The sequence below is a fragment of the Aspergillus eucalypticola genome (assembly GCF_003184535.1).
Source record: "Aspergillus eucalypticola CBS 122712 chromosome Unknown BO83scaffold_1, whole genome shotgun sequence".
Taxonomy (NCBI): Eukaryota; Fungi; Ascomycota; class Eurotiomycetes; order Eurotiales; family Aspergillaceae; genus Aspergillus; species Aspergillus eucalypticola.
The window spans coordinates 1014990-1041275 of NW_020290275.1; the positions used below are offsets into that span (position 1 = coordinate 1014990).

The 26286-nt window shown below is 48.4% G+C and overlaps 6 protein-coding genes across 6 annotated transcripts; 5 read left to right on the plus strand and 1 right to left on the minus strand.

Moving 5' to 3' along the window:
- Positions 1-3840: 3840 nt before the first annotated feature.
- Positions 3841-5676, plus strand: sreA (siderophore transcription factor SreA; the record flags this gene model as incomplete). The annotated part of the gene is made up of 3 exons (XM_025527134.1): positions 3841-4172; positions 4238-4776; positions 4841-5676. 3 exons carry the CDS (start codon positions 3841-3843, stop codon positions 5674-5676), a joined length of 1707 nt encoding a protein of 568 aa, XP_025393353.1.
- A 1970-nt stretch (positions 5677-7646) lies between these two features.
- Positions 7647-9442, minus strand: BO83DRAFT_328699 (PTH11-like integral membrane protein; the record flags this gene model as incomplete). The annotated part of the gene is made up of 6 exons (XM_025528170.1): positions 7647-8407; positions 8465-8532; positions 8587-8960; positions 9020-9087; positions 9141-9177; positions 9248-9442. The coding sequence occupies 6 exons, from the start codon at positions 9440-9442 to the stop codon at positions 8019-8021; spliced, it is 1131 nt and encodes a 376-aa protein (XP_025393354.1). The 3' UTR covers positions 7647-8018.
- A 5359-nt stretch (positions 9443-14801) lies between these two features.
- BO83DRAFT_302475 (oxidoreductase, short chain dehydrogenase/reductase family) lies at positions 14802-15936 on the plus strand (the record flags this gene model as incomplete). Its single annotated transcript, XM_025527154.1, has 4 exons — positions 14802-15238; positions 15295-15604; positions 15661-15716; positions 15792-15936. The coding sequence occupies 4 exons, from the start codon at positions 14802-14804 to the stop codon at positions 15934-15936; spliced, it is 948 nt and encodes a 315-aa protein (XP_025393355.1).
- Positions 15937-17314: 1378 nt separating this feature from the next.
- On the plus strand, positions 17315-19388 carry BO83DRAFT_328707 (isocyanide synthase family protein; the record flags this gene model as incomplete). Its single annotated transcript, XM_025528171.1, has 5 exons — positions 17315-17531; positions 17593-17978; positions 18065-18515; positions 18612-18699; positions 18773-19388. The coding sequence occupies 5 exons, from the start codon at positions 17315-17317 to the stop codon at positions 19245-19247; spliced, it is 1617 nt and encodes a 538-aa protein (XP_025393356.1). The 3' UTR covers positions 19248-19388.
- A 4433-nt stretch (positions 19389-23821) lies between these two features.
- BO83DRAFT_8478 (Ras family protein) lies at positions 23822-25409 on the plus strand. The gene is made up of 4 exons (XM_025537654.1): positions 23822-24220; positions 24375-24489; positions 24557-24832; positions 24899-25409. The coding sequence occupies exons 1-4, from the start codon at positions 24209-24211 to the stop codon at positions 25132-25134; spliced, it is 639 nt and encodes a 212-aa protein (XP_025393357.1). The 5' UTR covers positions 23822-24208; the 3' UTR covers positions 25135-25409.
- BO83DRAFT_8428 (uncharacterized protein) lies at positions 25409-26237 on the plus strand. Its single transcript, XM_025537648.1, has one exon. It carries the CDS (start codon positions 25684-25686, stop codon positions 26113-26115), a length of 432 nt encoding a protein of 143 aa, XP_025393358.1. The 5' UTR covers positions 25409-25683; the 3' UTR covers positions 26116-26237.
- The last annotated feature ends 49 nt before the right edge of the window (positions 26238-26286 follow it).

Genomic DNA, 26286 nt, shown 5'->3' on the forward strand with positions numbered 1-26286 from the left:
CCCTTTCCCCCATCCTCCACTATTTCAACGCGCAAGATCAACCTAATCGTAGCGTAAAACCGTTACTCCCGAGCCCGACTCCCGAGCCCCTCCGACTGCCTAGTCAAAATCCGCGCGCGCGTGCGCCTCGTTCAAGAATTCCGTCCACAGCTATAACCGCCAAGCCCCTTGCCAAGCCCCGCCAAGAAATCGATATCGACTTATCAATCAACGGATCGATCCAGAATCAGCCTCACCTTGCGAGAAGGGGGGTGCCCGAATTATTTGCTCGCTCGCTCTTTCCTTCTTTTCAACTCGAAAGCAACAACCGACAAAGTGATATTCGTGTACATCCTAGTAGGCGACACGCTCAGGCGACCGATGAACCAGACGAGTAATATTCATTTCCGACCATATCCGGGGGTTTTTTTTTTCATTTTAAATTACGTACGCAGGGCAAAACTAACTCGACGATGAATTTCCACATTCGTTGTGTAGACTATGTATGTAGGTATGTAGGTATGTATGTATGTAGTGTATGTGATGACGACCATCACATACACACAGACACAGACACTTATGCAGTATTGATTAGATACCCTCCCAAGTACGTACCAACAAGTTATCCCGCAGTTGCGGAACTTCCGCGCGTTGGAACCCCCGAGTCGGTGTAGGGCGGCAAATTAAAATCCGCGTTGATGAGGGGGTGGTGTGGGTGATGGGCAAAAGAAAAGGAAAAGGGTGTGTCGAAAGCTAAATCGACGCAGGTTGCCGATTTTAGCGTTATCGGTTAGGAACTTTACCGGTACAGGCAGGTAAGTAAGTAAGTAAGCCAGCCTGGTAGGTAACTAGGTAGGTACTAGGTAGTAGCGTAGTAGTCTGCTGGGATCATATCATATCCATCTCACATCATATCATATCATATCATATCGTATCCATTTTTGTGCCGAGCTGGGGGCGAGAGAGAGGAGAGGGGGGTGTGGTCAGGTTATCGGGGTCATACATCACGCCACGATCGACTAAGGGGGTGGTGGTGGGCTACTACCTACGTACTTAGTGGCGCTTTGATTAAGTTGATTCTGTTGGTTGATTTGATTTGATTTGATTGATTGATTACTTGGTTTACAGTTGATACATGGTTAGATAGGTCGGATGAGTCGGCTGGGCTTGGTTGATTGATTGATTGATTAATTGTAACTAACAGTACTACGGAGTGCTCCGGAGGAATGGAGATGGATTTATAGAGTGGCTTACTTCTCCGTAGAACGGTCAGAAATAGATTATTTCCGAAAGTTGAGAGACAAAATAAGCGAACGTTTCGATAAGGAGGTCGGCGTTTGGGATGGATACTTTCGGCCCCCCCTCTTTTGCCTCTCTTCTCATCTTCAGTATCCAATCATCCAACCATCCCTATTATTGTGTATGTTACCTATCAGATCCATCCGGTGTGCATGCTTAGAAGTGTGGGAACAGACAAGGGGATGAGACAAAAAAAAGAGGAGGCGTGTCAAAAGTCAGACGCAGCTGCGCCTTGCGCCTTGCGCCTTGTGCAGCCAGTGTCGGAAGGTTATGAAAAGTCTAGAAGATGATGGTTTACATACACCAGGGCGAATCAGCAATCCGGAAGGGGAAAATAAATTGAGGTACTTTGTTGTTGATGTTGTTGCTGTCAGTTCTTGGGTGGGTAAGAATCCAATCACATGAGCGAGATAGATCAAACCGGGCTCTTTCGTCAGCCCGCCCGTCGGAGAGATAACAACCTGTTCCGGTGTGCTTAGGCAGTAGCCTTACGGGCTTCCACATTGTCCCAAATAGGGACCAGTGGGACTCTTCGGGCCCATCTTATGCAGTCTGGTTACCTAGTCCAACAGCTAGCACCACTAGGGCGGTGCTTTCGTTATGGCCGACTACCGAACGAAAGATTGCATAGTGTGACCATCGGAGCGGAGCATAGAAGTTCGGGATATCGTGATAGAATCTCCGAAGCAGCCAATGTGGTTGCCTAGAATGCCGCTGACTGAAGCGCCAGAATTTGGTTCGCCAATGATAGGTTGATGAATAACGCTTATTCGTGAACGGACACGCTACGGACGATTCGGGAAGGCGCAGTGCCCCTTAGACCCAGTTTACTAAACCACAATAGGAAGCGGTGGAGCCCGAGAGATTCGATCTGGGGAGGCCGTAGGCAAATGGGATGGGAATTGGCCAGCAAAGAGGGCAAAAAAAAAGGGTGAGGGAACTGCGCGACCGAGCTCTCACGCGCAAAAATTCTGACCACACCCTTCCTTAGCGGAAGGAAAAATAGAAGATGAACGAAGTTTAAAGAGTTTCAGACTTTTATTGTGTCAAACTATCGGTTTGAACCTACAGATTGCAGAGTAGGAAAAAGCAAAACCCTGACGAGAAGAAGGAAAAGGAATAGCCCCCGGTCGTAGATCCCCCTGGGAGATCGATAACAGAGAGGGCTGCCTGATAAGCAAAAAGACCATACTGCTGGGAAAAGTTGACAGACCGACAGAACACGCGAAGAAGCGAAGGGAGCGAAAAAAAGAAAAAATCGAATTCAAAAAACCCCAAAAAGAAAAGGCAGAGACATCCCAAAAAAAAGATAAAACCGAGAGCGCATTAAAAATAGTTGAGTGAAAAAAAAACAGACCGAGAGGCGTGTTGTTGGTAAGTAATCTGGTACTTTCTATTTGCCCGTCTCATGACAGAACCGTCCGAAAAAGGTCTGGCCCGTGGTTATCTGGTCACCCTCACCTTCATCATCATCATCATCATCATCACCACCACCACCACCACCATCCATTTCCATACTTACCCACTTCCTGCCTCTATTATCAATCTCTTCCTCGGCTCTCTCGCCTTCCTGCTCATTCACCACCACTCCCTCCACCATCCACTCAGCCCCCCCTAATCCTCTCCCTTTCTTTTTCTTCCATCCCCCTTTCATCATCGTCTTCTACTACTACTCTCTCAACACCCCTCCTTCATATCTGATCCGACATTCCATCCGTCTTCTTTGATCGTCCTGTTACCGCCGATCTTTCTTGTCCTGTCGCCGCTGTCCTCCCCTCCCACCAAACAACGATCGATCTATCATCCCGTTTCTCCAGACCGTTCTCTTTCTCTCTCCCTCTCTCTCTGTCTCTGTCATTCGAGCCTCCTCTGTTCCCGTTCTTTTCCCCTTTGCCTCCCACCCTCAATCTATTTGAGATCGGCCCTTTTCCTTTTTTTTTTTTTTTTTTGATCTCTCGTTTCTTTTTTTAAACCCTTTCCTCACCTGTTCATCCGCACCCAGTACTCCGGGGCACACTATCCGTTACGACAGGATCGCCACTCACACCATCCCGTCCTGGATTGGCCAACATACGAGCGTTTCGTGGCAGATCTGTTGTCCCATCAATACAGTTTGACTGCTGCTTACTTGATCTTTGCCTTTTAACTTTACGATCGCTCAACTTTTCCGAGAACCCCCTATCTCTGCCTAGTACGCTTAGGTCACCGTCAGGGATCAGTGTTCTATCGTCTCTCCGGCTCCGCCTGGTTGGCTCTGGAAGTTTCACTAGCTGCAGTTACCTGCCTCTCAGTCAGGCTGTCGCTAGACTTTTCTTTTCTTTTTTCTCCCTTCCCCCTGCACTGTCATCTTGACCGACTTTTGACTTTGTGATACGATACATTACTTTGCCCCCCCGACTGTGGTGCGACGTTCCTTCACGACAAAGCCTTCTCCTTATTTCGACTACGCTCTCATCTTGAGTGACTCGCTCTACTCTCACAGGTTGCCTTGATCTGGGGACCTTGTCGCTGTGAGATAGAGAAGGATAGCGAATATCTTCTGTGGGCGTTTTTTTGTTGGCAATGCTGGCATCAATTCCCCAGATGGAGACGGTGCGATCGCTCCCTCGAAATCGGGATATGGTTGCGCGGCATCCATCGGCGGAAGACTTGGACGCTGCTCAGCAGCTGATCTCATCTGCTCAGGCTGGTCGAGAACATCTTGTGGACCGTTCCCGTGACGATGATGTGGCTCGAGGCTACGATGCCTACGATGCCTACGAGAGAAAACATACACCCACCTACGATGCTGAACGGCCTACACTGCCGTCGACCGAATCCGCTTCGAACCCACTCGCAGAAAGGACATCACCCAAGTCTCAGAAGGACACTTCCTTTCTAGGACATTCCTGCAGGTGAGTTTTCCTGGGCTCTCTTGGTTTGTTACCTGGGCGGTACTGACTTCCTTGGTAACACTTAGTAACTGTGGAACGAAAAGCACTCCGCTATGGCGACGATCACCGACCGGAGCGATGATTTGCAATGCCTGTGGTCTGTATTTGAAGGCACGGAATGTTGCCCGGCCCACAAAGCGGAATCGTATACAGAGCAGCACGGAACCTGTCCAACCCCAACCGGCACAGCAACAGCCACCATCGATAGCACCCCAGCATGAGGCACACACCCATAGCGAAGGAGGCTGTCATGGCTCCAAAGGATCTTGCCCAGGTGGGGGCAACTGTAACGGCACAGGGGGTGCTGAGGGGTGTGACGGGTGCCCAGCTTACAACAACCGCGTGTACAAGTCCTCTGCCCGAGGGACTGTGCCGGTGCATGCTTGGGGTCGACCCGCCAATCCAGATAGCGAAAAGCCTCTGCCACCACAGGAACCGGACGTACCCGGAAAAAGTGGTGCGTCGGCCGAGGGAAACATGTTGGTATCGTGTCAGAATTGTGGAACTACTGTGACCCCGCTCTGGCGACGAGACGAGAATGGTCATCCGATCTGCAATGCGTGCGGTATGTTCTCTTGCCTTATCTCGGGAATCAAAACGAGCCCTGAAGCGGCTAACATCCCTATTAGGTCTATACTACAAGCTCCACGGGTGCTATCGCCCCACCACAATGAAGAAGACCATAATCAAGCGGCGAAAACGCGTTGTGCCGGCGCTGCGGGAACACTCCCCGACTGCTGCCACGCAGTCGTCGAATGGCTCTTCTGCGTCGCCAGAGGCCTCCCCAGCGACGTTGGCTCGCGTCCACGACGATCACTACCGCTACTACAGCTCTGAGCCGGTGGATCACTATGGACCGATGTCCGGAGACAGGATTTCACCGGCCGCGCCCAAGCAATTTGGCTTTGCACCCCCGCCTGTCGATTTTACCGGATTTAGTTCCAGCCCCGTCTCCTTACCGCACCATCCCCCGCCACCAAGATTGTTAGAGCCGGATCGCATCAACGCCCCAAGCCACTCTCCGGTGTCTCAGTTTGGTCGACGGTCTCTTTCGCCAAATCCCTCGGGTAATCCGAAGAAACGCACCCTTGCAGAAACCGCGTCATCAGCAGAAGCGTTGTCTATCCCGACGACTTTGGAAAACGGGTCCAACCAACTTCCTCCGATCATGTCTTCTGTCAATCCTTCCCCTCCGGCCCGCCTCAGTTCTATCTCTTCTCTCCTCAACCCCAACAGCCATGACGAATCGCGCCTAGACCCCTCACTCGCTGCCCTCAGCCGTCAGCACCATCCATCTCACCAAGCTTCTCCTCTTGCGCCCCCTCCCTCACAGTTGCTGCCCGGTGTGTCGGAGTTCGACAACATCAGGGAAGAGCGTCGCTTAAAGTTGCAACGAGAAGCGGAAGAGATGAGAGAGATGCTGCGAGCAAAGGAGCGAGAGCTAGCGGAACTAGGACAACAATGATCATGGATCCAATTGTCCAAGGACTGTGTATGCTGTTATTGCTCTCTACCTTTACTCTTTCACCAATCACATATTTGGCGCAGACTTTTTCTGACGAGATACCATTTGCAACACGATGAGTTTCACGGGACTTGTGCACTATTAGGGAAAAAAAGTTCTCTACATTTTCCATTAATTCTACTTGGGATTAATTTGTTTGAAGCGCTGGCGGGATAAGCGATTACAAAAGAAAGACACTACGGAGGCTTGTTTTGTTACACTTTTATTTTCTCTTCTTCTCTCACTCTCCCCTTCACCTTGTTTAAATCTGTACCGGCGGACGGACGTGTGGACAAGGCTATTAATCACGGGATAACCGGGTGTGAGATGACTGTGTTCGTAAGGTCATGGAATAACTGAATAGATTTCGGTAATATGGGACTTATCAAGATCATATGATGGCTGTTATTGATCTAAAGTAAACTAGTTAATTAAGATCTTTGACTGATCGAGCCTGTAGCGACCGATTGATTATCTTGAAACCCCATCAATTTGATTAAATCAGTTTTTTATCTCTCAACCATAGATTGACTGATTGATAAGCTTAACTGCCAGATTTCCTTTTCACTAGATCGGATCGGCCCGACCTCGGCCTTTCCAGTACTCAAAAATCTCTCCTACAACTAAGAGTATTATTCTCATGTAATTGTTATTATATCATCGCAAGTCCTCTAGTTCAGTCTAAAACATTTTACCCCTCACTGCAAGGGATTTGATTTGATTTGATTTGATCGTCGGCTTTTTTTTTTCTTTCTGTTTCTTTCGTTACGAAAACCAAAACATAAACAAGTCGATCGCTGTTTTGTCACATTTGCTAACTGTAAATTTTCACACGTACGGAAAAGGAAGCTGCTGTTTGGAAGTAATATGGTAGGACATTTCGTTAATTGATATAAGTTGATTGAGTTGTGCGTCATTCGTTGGTTGGATTTTCCATAGATAGTAGATAACTACTAGTTTCTATAGGTAAATTATACTCACTATCTACCTTAAACCTGTTTTGTGTGAATTTTTCTTTTTTCTGCCCCATCTCTACCGGTAGTAATTAGTAGTTTTCTACGTCCGGGTTTTCCGGTCTGGAGATAAATTGAGTGTATCAAGCATACATACGGCTGGTTAGTTCACTACTACTACTACTACTACTACTACTACTACTACTACTACTACTACTACTACTACTGCAATCTTTACGTTGTTTTGTGTATTACCCTGCCTCGGCTAATTTCAGAGGATCATCGCTTATTATGATCATCACAGAGTTCTGATTCATGGATATAGGCTGCATGTTAGTAAAGCTTGGGTATGTATGTGTGTGTGTGTGTGTGTGCTGAGGTAGGAGGTCCTTATTCTTGAGAGAATTAGAGAATTGTAGCTAGCAAAGTGTTGGAAATGGGACCTAGTATGTATGCTAAAGGCGTTCTATCTCAATTGATTGGGATTGATTGTGTGGACTGGCGGTAGATAGTGAGTAGCTACCTAAGTGAGTGAAATTAGTCCGATAATGACCTTCCCCTACTGTAGTATCGTTCTACTTGTGTATAACAATAGTATATATCTATCTATCTATCTATCTATCTACTGTGCTGTGAAGGAGGGGTACAGGAGAGGGTGAGAGGGGGTGTTGTTCTAGATCTGGCGAATGTCACTACGTACTAATTGAGATATGGTATGATGTGATGCGATTGATAAGATCAAGATTAGGGGGAGGGAGGAAGGGGGCGGGGGGGAAATTCTGACCGTGTGAGAATTATTAATCTTAGATTTCGGTGGGTAGGTAGATAAATACTCCGTAGGGAGGGCGGGTTTCTATTTATCCGGGACGCTAGGTTGGTCTGTTCTAGTGGTGTTTGGTTTTTTCTTTTTTTTCTTGGTCTGATATTTATCGATCTTGCTAGTTACCGGTTTTCTCCGTCTACTATCTATTAGTGTCTGTTGTACAGAGAGATTATACTAGGAGCTCGTTAGATGAGCGAAAGGAGGAGGAAGTAAATGTACAAAGAACTGAGAAACAGAAAGAGGGGGTTTAACTTGTAGCATGGTCGTAAAGTCGTCGATGATTAGACATCCGGAGAATGAGAAGAATGTACACGAAGGTGGATCGGTAGGTAAGTAGGTATGCATGCGTGAAACAAAGTGCAGGTGTGGGATATCAGGATCAAAGAGTATATGGAAAAGAAGGGGTAATGTTGAAGATGCAGCGTCATATATCATGCATCGTGGTATCAGAAGAAAGTAAGTTCGTGAATATATGGGAAGTAATGAGTGTGTGCGAGATTGCGAAAGGTCAGAGACAGAAATGATCATTAAACATCCACAACTAGCCGACGCTGACTGGTCGACTCGTCGTTGTTTCTCGATGTCTCCTGAATCATTGTCGTCGTGGTGACTGCGATTCCGTCTAGCGCGCCATCGTGGCTCGCTTCACCGGACTTGACGTCGATAGTGTACATGCCGTAGTCACGGTCTTGGGAGTAAAGCTCGACCTTTTGCCGGTGCGAGCGCGCGGTCATCCGAGTGGCGGTCATGCGACTGGCTGACATGGTGGGGTTGCGGGTGTAGCGATTGTAGCTGTTGGTCGAGAGGAAGCGAGGGAAGAGGCGGCTGACGAGCGGACGAAGGAATGGTAGGCATGCGCAGATGATGGCGACGTTGCATTCTGCAGCGGTCCAATAGGCAGCGCCGACGTTGCTGTCTGATTCGTTTGTCAGTTTGAATCCCAGAATAAGGGACGCGGCGGAAGAGTACATACAAGATGTGTCGGTGCTCTGAGCTACGCTTCGTAGACTGGATAGACGGAGGATACTTGTGATCACGACCCTGGAGCATGGTGATTAGCATGCATTGGACAGATTGGCGATCGCCATGACTTACAGTCCACCGACTGCAAAGACGCCCATCAGGGCCAATTTCTGCATGCGCGGAAGTTGTAATTGCGACAGAAGAGGCATCGGCAGGATCAACAGCGTCGTGTCCGTAGCGATGTTCATCGATGCGTTGAAGAACCAGACTGCCTCGAAACTAAGGCAGTAGCCGGAGATGTTGCGGTCCCAGAATTTGGCCACTGGGACACAGTTCAAGAAACCACTGACTACTGCCCATGTTCCGTAAGTAGCCACAATACCAAACACGATCCAGCAGGCAAGCCGGAAGCGACGGTCGGGGAAGATCCGAAGATACTGGAAAAGAATGGAAAATTTGGTAAAGATCAAGCTGGCGTTATAGAAGGGGATAGCAGCCCAGAGTCGCTTCATGACAGAGAGGATCAGTATAGGTTTAGAGACTGAGTCGTATTGGGAAGTGTTACCTTTAGTTGTTCTTTCACAACAACGTCGGACAAATCGTCGTCATGTTTCCCGAGTCCAAAATGTACCTCTGCAGCATGTAAGAGAGATATTTCCGGTGGCTGACGGATGGCCACAACTTACCAGCAGCAACAAGACCAAGATAAGTGCATGCTAACACCTACATGCAACAATATCAATATAAGCCACTTTACCAGCAAGCATCCAAATCCCCTATCCAGGATACGTACCAAAGAAATGAGAATCGTATAATCTTCACGACCAGTCAATTTCATTATCCCGATTCGCGCATACATTCGCATAGCGACGATGACGATTGAGAATGCGGTAAGCACGGCTGTCACTACCAGGGCTCGCTGTCCGCGAGCTGTACCATCATCCGTAGTCCGGGGAAGCAGCATGCTTCCCATCATTTCGTCCAGCATGGCAAAGGAGTGGGCCAGTTGAGCAGATAAGTGTTGCACAAAAGAGCGTGTGATTTGTGATGTAAACGATGAAGCGTAGGTTGTTGTTATTGCATTGGTTTGCGGTCAATAGATCGATCTGCGTAGATGTACAGTCTCCAGGTTCTTAAACCTAGAGGCCGGAACGTGTTTTACCACATGGGTCGAATATGCACCGACAAGGTTTCGAGAAGGGAATGTGTGGGCTAACGCCAACTCTTGAAGTAGGGTTGCTTTTCAAGATCCTACACCGGGGTAAAAGAGGGAAAAGAAAAGTATCGGGGGTCCTGCTTTTAACAGTTCAGCGAATTAAGCCCGAATACCCCCCGCAATAGCTCAAAGTTTGATAGTAGTTAATAGCGTGCGAAGGCCGCTAGACTGCTGGGGAGCCCTGGAAGGAGATTCATAGCGTACGTAGTAGACAATTTCAGCTCGGTGTTGCCCGGCACAGTGTGGCTACATGACCCGGACTCCTTCCAAATTGCAGTAATGATCTATGGCACTAAGCTGTCGGTCTCCACTGGTGTCGTGGGCAGACGGCAGAGTGGATGCGCTTGTAGGGGAGACATTAGTCAATCAAGACGGCGGCCTGGAGAGCGCGACCCAGAATGGCACCCAACGCCCTGTCACTGGAGTCTCTCTCCGATGGTCGATCCATGGGACGCCACAATGGTGTCTTGAGAACTTCCCTCCTGGAGTATAGTGCGTTTTTCGACTTGGCTGGTACGGACTCGGCAATATCCCTCGTACGGTACCGTTGATTCGGCTAGATTGGCTCCACCAAGTAGAGGAGGGAAGTTCAAAACACAAAATGCCCGTTTCAACCTTCTGGCTCGTGTATCCCCAGCTCATCTTGTGCCCCTGAAGGGACCGCAAGCAAAGTCCCCGGGGTGCTACAAAATAAGACCAGGATCAATAGCCACATGGAGAAAGCTGGGTGGCGTTCTTGATCCGGCTTAGATGATGTTGAAGAATGTTCTTCCACGGGTTTCAAATTGATGAGACTCGGCCACGACCGTGCTGGTGTGGATAGTGTCGGTGGAGGCACACAATCCTAAAGGGGCATAGAAGTCTTCTGGCACTAGGTAGACTAAAACGTGTATGGCACGATTTCGAGCATTTATTCGCTCGTCCATGTCATTCTATCCCTGCGAATAGTTCAAGATAAGAAATGATCTGCCCTTCAGCGTGGCGGTGGGTCACCCAGCGAGGAGAAACACGAGATCTCTAGTCCAATGCCTTGCATGAACTAAGTCCTTTCTGGGAGCCTGGGTTCTGGCTAACACTGGCAATTCAGGGTACGTCCAAGGCAACAAGGACATGAGGAGCATGCATAGCAGGGCAAAAGATGGCCATCACCACTTCACCAGACCCCGATTAGCGGAAGACCCCGGATGGCTCCTCCCCAACAAGGTTTCGCGCCTCGATAAAAGCTAAACTTGCATATTAAGATTGTGGGTTGTCGTAAAAGAGGTCAACAACAGTTCGCACAATCAGCTTCGCTGTGGAGCAGATATTCTCTTAGCGTTCGCCAGCTTCTTACATTTATCCTCTGCGTTCACCCGTTCCGGTCAAACGTGGACAACATCAACCATGGTTTCTTACTTATCATTCATCACTGGTCGGAAAATTCCTAAAACGATAGATCGCTATCTGCTCAGTGATTGATCGGCATATTTGGGGAAGTCTTTGATGTACGCTCGAGTGCTCGATAGGCAGCGTGTCCGCGCTTCGTGCTATTGTCCACGCAGGTCCCTGTCTCCTCGCAACCTTGGGCGGCAAGCGACAACTACTAGTAGTCATAGTCTTCTATTTCCGTTTTCCTCACCTGTAACCGTCGATCACATCAATCCAGAGAGCACACCATGGCCGAAGTTTGACCCGGTAAGGATTTGAAATTGCATAATTTGCCTGGACACTAAGTGCTGTGCCACCTATTCATAAATGATGAAAGAAACACTGAAACCGCGGATGCCCGGGACAAAGGCAGACGATATTAACTACTATTCCACAAAATAGCGTGTATTATGGCGGGGGATATTGTTTGTTTCGCATGACTCGTGCCTCCAGGGACCATACGAGTCCAGGTCGCAAGCCTGCAGCCGTTGCCAGGCTTGGCTGCATCAAAGCTGTGGACTCCGAGCTTGCATGTGGAGAATGCTGTACAACCCTCGCATCGAGTCTGCATAGAACAGGGGCGTGCTTTCCATTGTTGCTCCTCGTGGCTTGGTAATCCAAATGACATACATTATTCCGGGGGAATGGAACCCGAAGGAAGACTCGGGGTTCGATTGTCTTACGGCTGTTGCAAATTCTCATCCCAATTCAGCGATGCAGCTGCGAGAATATGGCTAGGATCATCAATAGACGATGGGTCCCCCATGCAGGTCCAAAGGGAATGGGGAGGACGAGGCTGGATAGCGCGGCGCTATTGCTGCGCCGGGTAAGCTCTAAGCGGCAAAGGATGTCCACTACCAGCCAGTTGGTAGAGCGCCACCATTGAATAGTAAACAGAAACGCAGCAGAAACCTTTTACGGAAGGTCGGGGAAGCTGCCCGACGTTCTATTTGAATTTCTTGCCATGCAACCCGATGACTAAATGCCTTCTGGCTCTGAAGCTTGGTCTCGATAGCTGAGTATTTGTCTTTGAGCCTATGCTTGGTGGCGTTTCGTTCATTGGTGCCAACTAATGGGTGGAAAAGTCCCCACCATGGTCCTCTCAAGGCACCGTCCCATGCGAAGCTCCAGGTGTCATAAAAGGGGCAATTCTTAGTTGCACGATAGATACCATGGGGTACGTGCAACGGGGGAGGATGCAAATGACGTGCAAATCCAATGCTTTTGGAGTGAAGGGTATAGTCAAGGTGCGAAGATCGACGGACGAGGGAGGTGTCAACAGTGGAATAGATAGACCTGTGTCAAATGTCAATAATGTCATTTTGGCCCCCGGAAATAGCCCGTCGAACTTTCCTGGAGCATGAGGTCTCTCTCATTGGTACAGATGCCTTGACTCTGGGGCTCTGGAGGAGTGTCAAAAGCTAGCGATGATCGTCGGCCGGAGAGGGAAAAGGGAAAGAAGGCACCGAAGCGGTCAAAGAGCGAGTGACCAGCCACTATCCCTGACGATCCACTGCCCCCAACTCCATCCCAAAGCAATTGCCAGAACTTCGACAAGAAGATACTACGTACAACCATTTCAATAGTTACCTCCTTCAGATGACGGACTGTCCAAGCCATGGCCTCAGGACTTTTGTCAAACATTGCACGAGCATCGGAATCGCTTCCGGGCTCAAAGTCTACCAGAATTCCTTGATTCTTCAACCCCAACCTTAATTTCGTATAGACAATTCTGTTTACAAACTACGATTCCTCCAATAGGGCTGAGGGTCCCAAAGACTACTTACCACGTCGGACCTGATTACCTGGTGTTAACCTGTTAACCACCATGAGTTCCGAATCTCGCAATCAACGCCCCTTCGGAGCGCCGGCCATTCGCTGAAAAAGGAATACACTCCACAGTTGACTTGGGTTTTCGGGCTTTAGACTTCCTGGCTTGGTACCCATGATTGATTTCCTTCTTTATGCTCGCAAATTTTGTTACCTCATAACATTGTTGTTCCTATTCTTCGTGCTAAACGTGGCTTAGTAGATACCGTGTTAGTTCAATCCTACTGATGTGAAATCCACAAATATCGAGGTGTCAATGCTAGATCATCTAAAGTGTCCGGCACCTCATACGCGCGCAACAACCAGAGAGCGTGCCTACCGTGCCCGAGCACATGATCTTAAGGTTGAAAACCGGGATGACGATCTCTTCGCTTGGAGTTTGCAGATCCCTGAAGTCCGTGGTTCGTTCAAACTAGGCTTGTCTTTCATCATAGTGGATGCACTGGATGGACTGTAGACGAACGCGGCCTGAACTCTTGAGCTCTTCGCTAGCACGTTCGGTAACAAACGATCGCCAGCACCAGACCAATACCGGAAACTCGCACATCAAAGTATCCGAAGGAAGATCTTCTTTATCATATGCCCAGTGGCTTTTTATAGCTGTCACCTCGCACTGATCCTCTCATGTCGCAATTATAAAGGCGAATAGGTAGCTTTCCTCACGGACCCGTGGTTTTGTGCCTTCTGGTGTCGTCTTTATTGAAGTTAATGCAATAACCCCGTGTCCAACAGACTCAACAGGTAATTATGTCCGATTTTTGTCTTTGTAGTTAATTTTCGCAGATAGGTAGCATAAATCTTGATCCAGCCCAATAGGCTAGTTCTGCATAGTCATGCACATTTATTTACCTAGAAATGCATGGAAGCCTTGGCGTATTCTGCGTTCTGAAAAGCAAAGCCCGCTCTTCGGGGATTTTGGTTTCGTGGCCGCTCATTGCGCAGGCCATAAGACTATCTCGTGGTCATCAGATCGCTAAAAGGTCAAGGTCGCTAAGAGGTCAAGATCGCGAATGAACTGCTTTCCCCATCATCGTGACATGAATTGCCAGATTCATGATCAGGAACGCTGTGGAAAAATGTTTTTAATTTCCCTTTCTTCGAAGATTTCCCGCTGTTAAGCTATCGCCAACTGAAACGATACGTCCGTGTCGTATGAGGGTATCTGCCATTCACGGACATTCCCACACTGGCGCCAATAACAGAAGGAAAAATATATGCGATATTTATATAGATTGTTCTGTGAAGATCATGTGCGGTGGTCTATCAGCAGTGTCAGTTTGAATCTTTGCATGAGTGCGGACGATCAATGCTTTCGTCGGGCCTAGCCAAGCATACAAGATGGTATGCTTGGATGAGGAAAGCTCTGGTTAAGCATGAACATGACATCCTCTGCTAATGGCCTTGAAAATTGTCTCTGTATGACTTGTTATCCCGTGGTGTTTCCGGCAATCAGGAAACGAGCGAGTTCACTCAACGGGTGAGTCAACTTTTCAAGAGACATATATTGACAAATTTTGAAGGTCGAGTCAAGGTACTCATGTTGATAAATGACTCAAAAGTGTACTTTGAGAAGCTGGTAGCGCTCTGTGTCGAATAAAGAGGTGAGCCTATCGCCAATGAGCCATCCATCCCAGCAGACGTAAAGTAGGGGGAGAAGCAGAAGCTGGAAGAATGTAAAGCAGCCATCGGAAGCCAGTCCGACCGGCATAACCATCAGCCGAGGCCAGGCCCCCCGCCCGCCGAGCACGAAATGGCCTCGCCGGATCCCCGCACGCCATCCCGACCTTCGGCCTGTGATTCATAAGAAACCACCAATAGCCCCTGTCCTCTCGTCCGATTGGAAACCTTTTCTTCCTTAACTTAACCGTCACCAACGCCAGCTGACAGGCTCTTTATGCGGCTTTTACAAGCGTGTCACAGCACTATCAGATCCCTGCGACAGCTCTCCCCTTCATCCGGGACATTCTCCGCATCCACCCCACTTCCGTTTCGTGCTGCGATCAGGCCAGCATTCATCAAACGCACAATGGCGACAGCAATGGCAAAGCGTCTTGAAGGCAAGACCATCCTCGTGACTGGTGCTTCTTCCGGTATTGGACGAAGCACTGCCAAGGAATTCGCTCGCACTTCTCCCAAGGACCTGAAGATCATCGTGACTGCTAGACGGATCGAGTCTCTGCAGGAGCTGGCCAAGGAGATCAAGGAGGAAGTTGGTGAGGGTGTGAAGGTGCTGCCTGTGCAGCTGGATGTGAGCAACCCGGAAGATATCAAGAAATTCGTGCCTTCTCTGCCCGAGGAGTTCAAGGAGATTGATGTCTTGGTCAACAATGCGTGAGTCACAACTTTGTTCCATTGTCAATCCCAAGGCCATACTAAGAAGAATACAGAGGCCTCGTTAAGGGTGTTGCCAAGGCCCCAGAAATTGAAGCTGAAGACATCAACATCATGTTCGCGACCAACGTTACCGGACTGATCAACATGACTCAGGCTATCCTTCCCATATTCAAGAAGAGGGCTGATGGTGGTCGAGGAGATATCATCAACATTGGCAGTATCGCTGGCCGTGAGGCATACCCTGGTGGTAGCATCTACTGCGCCACGAAGGCGGCTATTAGATCCTTCACCGATGCTCTGAGGAAGGAACTCATTGCCACAAGAATTCGTATTATTGAGATTGATCCTGGTCAAGTTGAGACGGTAAGACTTCACCTATGTCAATCGCATGGCCCTTTCTAATGTATAATCTTCGATAGGAATTCTCCGTTGTACGATTCTACGGTGACAAGGCCAAGGCAGATGCAGTTTATGCGTGAGGACCCCTTTTATATTACTCTCAGCGGACTAAAGGCACATGAACAAATACTGACAACTATGGATAATACAGCGGCTGCGAACCACTTACACCCGATGACATTGCTGAGGTGGTTGTATTTGCCGCCGGTCGGCGCGAGAATGTTGTGATTGCGGATACGTTGATCTTCCCTAGCCACCAAGTAAGTCAAACTCGCATACAAACATCAACAGCATAGCTGATGACATCTTCTCATAGGCATCGCCGACTTCCATGCACCGCAAGGCTTAGTGTATACCCATATCTGAATTGTGGGCTTGTAGAAGCACCCGTTGTGCAGCGACTTTAGAATTGGCTCGGTTTGGGTAGATCTAGATAATTTGGTCAGATGATATTACATGATTAGAGTACATATCTGGATCTAAGTAGCTGTATTGCATTGACTCCGCTATGTGAAGGGAGCGACGTGATACTACCGAGTCCGCCATTGCCAACTATATCCGGTATCGGTTATACGTTGATGGAATATATCTTTCCAATACCTCTGCTTATAACATGGACGTCCAGCAGTTTTGGTTCGCGAAATGTTCGTAGCTAGAAATTTGCCATGTCGCCAAGTGGATCTACGACCCAGTATATATAACCGCACTCCCAATGTGCCGTTGAACGAGCCTTTGGAGTTTGGTGCCGATGCAACGGTGACATTTTCGCGACCCGAGGGGACAATCGATCTGCATTATCCCTGCCGGCTCATTGTATATATTGAACTTTCTTGTGTAGAACTACTAAATAGTATTCAACCCATTCTCTCTCTTGTTCGCACCACCCTTAAGACATCTCGTTTCGATGTGGCTGAGCGAGTTATAAGCATTCTGCAAATAATGCCAGCAAAGCATTGCACCCCCACCTTGTCACCCTGAAACTGATAGTGGATGGTGAGGGTACACGAAGGGGCTAATCATCGTCTGGTTCCGGCGGGTACATGCATTACTGCATCCGGCACCGAGCAATGTTGATTCTGGTGATTGACATCACGGCCCCTGAGCCCTGAACGGTTCACGCCGAGCTCAAGCCATAGTTGAACATGAGTTTACATCGCTTAGTCGTCATGTCGCCAGTGAAGTGCAGTCTCACACCGTGTTATCTGGACGTGTACTCCTTCACGTCTCAATCTTCTGAGATGCACTCAACACACCTGCCCATACTTGGATCTAAACTGCGCCAATATGGATGACACACCCAAGCTTGGAGCAGGCGTTGTCTCTTTGGGGACGAATATGTTCCTTATGAAATCAGATACCTTCCATACGGAGTCAGAGGTGCCTCCTGTGGACGTGGATGTCATCCCCATGGGGTCAGACCCTGTCCATATGAAATCAGATACCCTCCATATGGAGGCAGACCCTTTCAACAAGGACCAAGGCATCTTCCATATGGAGTTGGACAAGCCCCCCATGGCGTCCAGCATCGACCCACAAGCCTCAGAATGCAAGTACGATGATGATCCACTGCTCAAGGCCTTCAAAGTCATGGAAGTCATCGGTCGGTATCGTAGCGTGGTGCCAGCCACGGCAAGGGACCACACCAGCGATGGAAACATTATGTTTCTATCCAAGATGTGTAATCAGATACGCGCCAAACAGCCGATCCAAATGATCTTGCCGGCTTTCCCCTTCAAATCTCCGAACCGGGAGAATAAGGTCTTGGGAAGCCTTCCTGATAAAGGCGAAGAGATTTCTCTCGCGCACCTTAATGGACTCTGCGCTGCTATTGGTGACGTCTATGACTATGGCGCTAAACTCACCATCGTGTCTGATGGCCTCGTGTACAACGGTAAGTCGAGAAGATCATACTCTTGATCTTGTATGCTCAGATAGAAACTGACTGTCGATAGATATCCTCGGCGTGTCTGACAGAGACGTCTGGGAGTATAGCCATGCACTGAGGGATATGGCAGCCGAAAACAAATACAACCATATCGATTTCGCCAGACTGCGCGACCTTGTTCATATTCATGAAAACGTCAACCTTGATGGCGAGACGTACGAGAAATTGGCTCCAGAGTTTCGCCAGGAGCTGATTAGAAGGTACACACCGGAGGGATTTGACGCCGCTGTCAAGATCAAGTCCGATGAAAACATCTGCACCACGTACCGAGGATACATCAAGTTTTTGACCAAGGACTTGGAACACCTTCATGTAGATGATGGTACCAAGTCTCGCAAATCGCATAAGAAACATTTGGGAGATGTCGCTAAATCCATGATAGAACGGGGCGCGGTGAGTGGAATAATTCACCCCGAGCTCTAGCGCTAACCAAGCATGCACAGTATTGACTGCCACTAACACATGTGGTTTCACTGTAGGCCTTCGCAGAAGCTATATCAAGGAACTTCCCAGGTTACATTCGTCTTTCCATCCACCCTTCAAATGGATTAACCAAGATCTCCATAAATGTTCTCCCGAGAACTCCAACGCCAGTCACACCATGGCATTCAGCACTTTGCTATACTGTTGACGGCGGCTTTATGTATGGATGGCGAGAGATTTTCGACGCGGACCCAAGACTGGAGGTGGTTCTCAAGAACGGACATCCATGGTGCTACCGGTTTAAATCTGAGCTGTATAACTGGTCATCGCCGGTGACAGTCGACCCCATCTATCCCTGCGGTATGATGGTTACTCCTGTCAATCCAACCTCAATTGGCGCAATCGACAAGGAGAAAGTCCAGGCTCTAGCAAACGAGAACTCGCCTATCCTCCTTCGCGGATTCACAGACAGTCATGACCACGAGCTGATCGCGCAGAAAGCCGAGAGTATGGACGCTTCTCATCTTTCGGCATCCGACTTCAATATAGAAGAAGAAGCCGAAGACAGTGATCCACAGGAGCTAGAAGAGCTTATCCGGGTAGGTTGGGTGCCCTTCGATGGGGCAGCTGAAATAACGAAGGATAAAGACGCCGACAACACGAAGCAGTCCCCAATTTCATCTCCATCCAAGTAAGCCCTCCCTCGCTCCCTCTCCCCTAAAACTCATTACTTCCCACTCACATAAAACTCCCTCCCAACTCAGATATCAAATGATCACCGCCACTGTCCCCATCTCAGAGAAAACCCGACGCAGTCTCTTCTCCGCTTCATCTCTGTTCTTCTCCCACCTTCCAGCCAGCTACACCGTCGAAATGCTCCAGCAGTTCTCCTGGAAGGCATCAGGCTCAACCACCAACACCAACACTAAGACTAACAGTCTGCCCTTGATCACACCACACTTCTCGCATGGCCGGCCCTGCTTCCGTTACCATCCACTCCTCTCTCAAAGCAACATCACCTCGGAAGCCACCTACGCCATGGAAGACATTTCAGACGCTGACTCAAATAGACTATGCAATGTTCTGAATCCTCTTCTCTACGACCGCAGGGTTTGTTATTGGCATACCTGGGAACAAGGGGACGTTGTCTTTTACGATACCTTCACTACGACTCTGACTTGGGAGCCGGCTGAAGAAGAACCGGTTCTTTTCTTGTTGCATTCGGGATTTCCATGCTGACTTTGATCTTACCTTTGGGGTTTAGTACCGGTCTGATCTCTTGATAATGGTCACTTTATTATCCCTGGATTACTCTTCCATCTTACTGCGGGGTCAATATTAAGTACCCATGGACGATACGATATGATGACGACTTCTCAGAACGAATTTCTTTGTTTCTTTTACATTCTTCTTCTTTAATCAAAAGAAAAAAAAATCTCCATAACATGTTTCCGTTTTTATTTCAAGGAGAGAAGAGAAGAGAACTGCCAGAGGACCTGGTCTATTCTGAAAAAAGAAAACCAAAAAGCAAAAGATAAGGCAGCTAGCTAGTCGGGAATGTACGTAGCGACATATTTCAATCAATACAATGAACATGAACATATCGGGGTTAGCTGTGCACTGACTGTACCCTCTTGTAGAGGAAGTGATAAGTAAGCTTCGCTTGGCTTCTCTATTAATGAGGCATATCTATATTAGTATACTAGAATAGTTATCGGGGGAGGACTTCTTAACCGCGCATCGCTTAAGAGGGGCTTGACACGAAAAGCTTTTTAAAGTATCAAGATAATTTCACTGTACAATATGCAGCCAATTGCTAGTTTGGAAATATCATGGTCCCTTCCCTCTCCTTCTCCACTGAAGTTTCTTCAGGAGATAGAACGGACACCCCCCCGGCCGGCTGGTTTGGCCCCCCCCCAAAGCTTTAAGTAGACTATCTACATACACCCCTGCATATTATCATTGGGGGCCGAAAGGGAAATGAATGAATTATGCTATGTAAGAACATATGATTTGAAATTCAATCCTGATAATTGGTTTGGTCTTTTTCTTACGATTAATGGCTGCTGATTTGGAATGTGCCAATTCCTATTGTACTCCGTTACTTACTTGTAGTGGCAGTGTCAATATAGACAAAGGTAGTTAGGTAGTTATCCGAGATCCGAAAAGGGGGCAGTATTCAGCTATGACCCCTTTTGTGGCTCAGGGTTTTTGTGTCAGCCAAAAGTCAATTGTGATGGATTAAGCGACGCCTATCTGGGTCTTGGTACCCCGCAGATCATTCTGACATGCGCCAGTTATGGAACAAAGTTATTGTTGACGTTTTGACGACATGGTTGGAGGCGTTGGATGTGTCACAGAGGGGAGAGAGAAGGTTGACTGAAGTGACCCCACTCAGGTAGCTGTACTAGGTGTGGCCTAGGTACTCTGCCTACTGCAAGTCTCAATGTGATGGATGGGCTTGATGCTGCATGCCCCGTTTCTTGTCTGGCCACGTCATGGACGTGGTTTGATGGCTGTCGCCTGGGGCTAGCGATCCAGTCATTGAAGTTTCGGTCTTGTTGCTCGAAGATAAAAGCAAGCACGCACACGCAGACCGCACATCGGAGGGCGGTGGGGATGTACTTCGGTTAGGGTATCTTCGCAGCTAAATTAGTGCTCTGCTGGGCTGGTCTGGTAGTTGCTGCAGGAGAATGTTTGATCATGATTTGGGCATTCAGGCACATGGATTGAGGTCTGGAGTATGACTGGTACGATAGTCAGGTTAGGTGACAGGTACCGATCTCGGTCGCATGCCCGGACGACCCCGCAGGTATGGCGCAGGGACGCCGCCGTATCTTTGTTCGCTGAAGCGGTCGGTTTACCCAGACTTGGGTAGCCCCCAAACCAAACCCATGGCTCTGTCAATGTGACGAGTCGGTAGAATGGAAGAAATTTCCGTGATCAGCAGTTGTGCGCAGAATCAGGCAATGTGACTTGAGTCGGTGGCTTGGGTGCCATGGCTCGGAAACACGGGTGGGTTTAGTTTCGCTTCAGGGTAGTAGTAGTAGCAGAAACAGAAGATAAGACGACCCTGGAGAGAGACTCAATGAGAAGCGCATGTGGTGGGAAAGGATCAACGCACGACACTGCAGGAAGTAGTGGTATTACGGGGAGCAAGGGCAAAATCTCCCCAGCTGCAGCTGGGATGCAAGGATGCCAAAAAATGTGTTCAGAACTTCCGGGGTTAAAATTTGCGGGACGTCATCTTTTGACACTCGAGGGTATCATCCGGGATTTACTCCGCTCATCACCGAAGGAGGAGCAAGGAGTTGGTATCGATGTCGCCGCCTCATTCGCCAGTGGTTGATTGAGCAGCAACTTGGGCTATGGGATCGGACGGTCTCACAGACCAATATATCACCTTTGGCAAAGTGGAGGCGTGGAGAACATCCTGAACTCGGCCTCTGGGGCTATTTTAGGCTTCTTCTGGACTAGTCGAGCACGACTCCCTCCATTGGACTCAGGTTCGCTTCCCCCCCTCTCAGGGACACAATTCCATGACGCTGTCGAAGCCAAAACGAAGCCAAACCCAGACTCAATATTTCGAATCATGATGTAATTCGGTGTGTCAAATCGGAGCTGTCAGGTAACATCTGTTAAGGCTGAGAATGGATTTCTACCCTTCTAGAAGGAAAACGGTTGCCGGGAAAGGACAAGAACCTCTCGGATGAATGCTGTCTTTTCTCTCTCTCTCTTGTCTCCCACTCACACATTTACCCTCTTTTTTTCTTTTCCAGTAGAACTTCCTCTCGGGAAATCCGCCCCCGTTTTTTTTCTATTAAATCGTAACGGCCAGGGCCTTTAGTTCAATGGATCGTTCCGAGTTTTGACTGAGCCGGACGGGAAACTTATTAGCAATGGGTGTTCGTTTTGTTGCATCTTCTTACCGTGCTTGCGTAAGTAAGACTGCACCCTGGGACCGAAGGAGTTCACTTGTTCAAGGAACCGGAGCGGGACGCAGAGTCAAGAGAGGAGCGCATCCACCCAGTAGGCTTCATGATGATTGGCTTTGACTCCGGAAGCTATTCGTTCGTTTACTGTGTTGCGTAAGGTGAGCCAGGGGGGGAAAAGGACCCTCAGGGGGGGGAAAAGGTTGGGATGGAGACACAACTGGACGATTTAGAAGCATTAACGACCGGCGCTAAAAAAGGTGGGTGGATCTTGGTGAAGATTAATCTGGGAGAGAGACAGATAGTATGATGAATGGAATGGTCTCACAAGTCATGTAGTCGAATCAAGTTGCATAATAACTGCTAGTAGAGTCGGGAATTTTATTGTTGTGTGCCAGGCTAATAAATAAAGTCACCATTTATTGAGTGTTGCGGTTGTGGTGGAATACATCTGCTGGGTTAGATCATCAATACGAAATGAAATCCATAATATTATATTAAGTAAGTTGAACCAGATAACTAGATAGTACTAGGGAACTAATTTATTCTCTTCGTATTATTTAACCATTAACCACCAAATTCTTACGGGTATTGGCAGTAAGAGAGAAAGAGAGAAGAGAGGAAGAGAGAGAGAGAGAGAGAGAGAGGGACAGCGAGAGACTAGACCCAATGGATCATTAATCTTGGGTGTGCCCTGGGAATTCGATCCCCGGCCCCTTTTTTCAGGCTACCTCACTATGCAACCATTTTCCCTCTTCCTCCTCCCCCCCGATTGACTGACTCAATTTTGTTCCAATACCATTGCAGTTAGCCTATCAAGGATGATCAGACTGAGTGAAGAAAATTAAATACTAGGATTGACAGAACTATGCTAATTACTAGGCCGTCTGTCTGTCTGGGGAATCTACTTCTGACTGACTGCTTGCAGGCTGTTCAGGTTCATTTCATATCTTGCGATCGGACGATTGAGGTTAATTATCGGCGGGTGGGCCAACCGGGACCAGTGAAATTAAACAGTTGGCTGGATTGGTGGGAATCCACACGCGTTGCCGGTTAATGCCACACCCACTGCTCATCTCTTTCTCTTTCTCTCTCTCACACTTGCACTCCCTCCCCTTCCCTTCTTCCCCCCTTTCAATTCAGTACTCATAGTTCCTGCCGACTAATCGGAGGCAAGTTGTTGTTTTTTTAAGACCAGCAGTAGCAGCAGCAGCAGCAGTACTAGTCAGATAAGACTAGGACCTTTGTACTGAACCGACTCCTGCACTAGGTGGATTATCATATCATTAGTGATTATGGTAAGATTAATTCTGGCGAACCTTCGAAATCCCCTTCCTTCCAATCAGCAGCCGCATCATATCAATTTCTCCATGGAAGTGCGCTCTTTTTCACTGCGTCGGTAGGGGTTATTCCACACCAATCAAGGCGCTTATCCCGCGGTTAATAATTATTATTTACATATTTCAATTTGTGACATTGGCTTGTGTTCTCTGGAAGAAATTCCTCTCCAATTATACTACTTACTACTACTTGACTGTTTGTCCACTACTAATTAGTTAGTATTCAGTAGTTGACTATCTAGACTCTTCCTCCTTTCTGGGCTGCTCTGCCTATCCCCACCTCCGTTCCTCAGTTGGTTTAACTCTCCTTAATCATCATCCTCTCTCTCTGTGTCTCCCTCTCTCCCCTTTCCCCTCCCCCAAGTCTCTCCACCCCATTCTCTTTCCCTTTTTTTCTTTTTACTTTCTTTTTCTATTCTTTCTTCTTCTTCTTCTACTCCTCCTTGAATCCACCCTGATTCTCGAAGGTGTTCTAAGTAGTTCCCTTTGACTTTTCCATATTCCCTGGTCGCTTAAAACGAATTGGGTCAAGACGAACTGCAGACTACGCAGAAACCCTGCCGGTTCGCCTTTCAATTCCCGCCTGCCTGCAAAGTTCCACGACCCCCCCCCCTGGATCCTGCTTCCCACACGCACTTCTGCTTCCACTACCCCCCCAGTCTGCTGCTTTAAGCTTGGCCTAATCAATTAGACCCGCCGTTGCTGTGGACTGCCCTTTAGGCGCCTTTGCTTTGCGCGAAACCCCCGACGACCTGGGCCCCGACTCTTTGTTCGTCTTGTCTCTTTCTGCAAAAGAAATTTGTGTTGCTGCTCCTGAGACCCGCTGTCACAGCTCCTGTTGGGATAGCTTCGATTAACCGCTTCTCTTTCTCTCCCCCTCTTTCCCTTCCCTCCCTCACAGCATAATACCAAGCCAGAACCTACCAGAATGGCTTCAAAGGTAAGCCTTGTCGCTGCGCTTTCCACTTTCCGTCATTAGCTTCCATGTGCCTCCTGTCACCTCCCTTCCCGACTTCCACTTTCTCTTCATGATCTCCGAACTCCCTCGCCCCCCGGAAAAAATGACGATTCGCTCACCTCTCGGTCGCATATAGTTTTTAAGAGAATACAAACTCGTCGTCGTCGGTGGTGGTGGTGTCGGAAAGTCATGCTTGACCATCCAATTGATCCAGAGCCACTTCGTGGATGAATATGATCCGACAATTGAAGGTGGGCGCTGAAGCTCTGCTGTACCTTTCCGACCGTGTGGCTTATCTTTCGATTCGTGCTTGAACAGATTCCTACCGCAAGCAGTGCGTCATCGACGAGGAGGTGGCATTGTTGGACGTCCTAGATACTGCCGGACAGGAAGAGTACTCGGCGATGCGTGAACAGTACATGCGAACCGGCGAAGGTTTCCTTCTCGTATACTCGATAACGTCGCGCCAATCATTCGAGGAAATTATGACTTTCCAACAACAGATCCTGCGAGTCAAGGATAAGGACTACTTCCCCATCATCGTGGTTGGCAACAAGTGCGATTTGGAAAAGGAGAGGGCTGTTTCCGAAGAAGGTGGGTTTCCCGGTCCAGCATCTGCTTTGTCGCGGGAGGTTTTGGCTGACGATTCTATCTCTACAGAGGGTGAGGCTCTAGCACGGCAGTTCGGCTGCAAATTCATCGAGACATCCGCCAAGTCCCGTATCAACGTTGAGAACGCTTTCTACGACCTGGTGCGCGAGATTCGTCGGTTCAACAAAGAGATGTCATCGTACCCGTCTGGCGCGGGCGGCGGCTCACGCGCCCCGGAAGGAAAAATGGACGTCAGCGAGCCTGGCGATGACGCTGGCTGCTGTGGAAAATGTATAATTATGTAATGGGACAGGCGTTGGATCTAAAAGAAATACATACAGGTCGAGATACGGAAGGAAAGCAAAAACACATACAGTCACTCCCGGTTGGAAAAGAGAGGTCAGCAACAGAGACGGGCCACTTGCCTTGCTGCAACATGTGGCTTGTCAACGCCTTTTGATTTTGTGATCATTATACCATACGAGCCTCACTCTCAGATGATGTCTGCTCTCACACCCTAATGCCGCCATCGTCTCCATGAACGTTCGATTCCCCCTTTGTTCCTCTATTTTGTTTATTCTTATTATCTCTTTTTTTGGAAGATTGATTTTTCTTTGACGATTTCTCGATCTTTGAAAGGACGAGAACGGAGCCTGTCAATAGATCTGTGCATTAATATAGGTACGCTATTGTCGCGGTCCGCATTGTGGTACCATCCGGAGCTGCAGAATCATCCTTCCTTTTCGTCTTGTCGGCCACGCTGGACGAGCAATTCAGATCTTTTGCACATTCAGCAGCCGCTGATTATCTTTACTATTCGTCTTTACTTTCATCTTCATTGATCTCTTTCCTATATGCATCCGGGATACGTTTGGTCGTTTCTTTCATTTACCAACTTTGCACTTTGTCGGGCGGGATCTCATCTGCTGAACCCTTTTCGACGAGATGAACTGCACGTTGATACTTCCGTCTGTCAGGTGTTTAGACGTTGCGATATCATTGTGCCACCTAACGTCTCTGCCCGTTTCCCCTTCTTCCCCTCTTCCCCTCTTTCATTTTGGTCGGTCTCTGGTTTTGTTTCCCCTATTCTGCACTCAGCAGCGGCGCGCCATAAGCATCTCTATCTTAGTCTGTCTGGTTTTCTTCCTTCATGTATACACTTGAAATATTGGGTAATCTTATTTGATTCTGGAATTTTGGTCTCCGAGAATAAGCCTTCTCATTCTTCACTTCCTCTGTGGTTAGTATCTTATAGTGGGTTACTTAGTGATGTCTTGGAGATTTAGTGGCTGGTCTTCAAACCTTAACAACAACATCTGAGTGGTGAATGGTACGTTGTTTGAACAGCACGCGTTCCTAATGGCAGATGTGGATGGACGCTACTGTCGAAGATAACGCCCCTACGCAGGTTCACGAATCCTAACGTCCATACACCCAGTGCTATCATGACATATTCG

Excerpts from the sequence above, each read along its gene's own strand:
- BO83DRAFT_8478 (XM_025537654.1), top strand. Across the intron at positions 24,490-24,556 it reads ATATGATCCGACAATTGAAG|ATTCCTACCGCAAGCAGTGC; the intron begins GTGGGCGCTGAA and ends GTGCTTGAACAG. Across the intron at positions 24,833-24,898 it reads GAGGGCTGTTTCCGAAGAAG|AGGGTGAGGCTCTAGCACGG; the intron begins GTGGGTTTCCCG and ends CTATCTCTACAG.
- BO83DRAFT_8428 (XM_025537648.1), top strand. The coding sequence starts at position 25,684 with ATGCATCCGGGATACGTTTGGTCGTTTCTTTCATTTACCAACTTTGCA.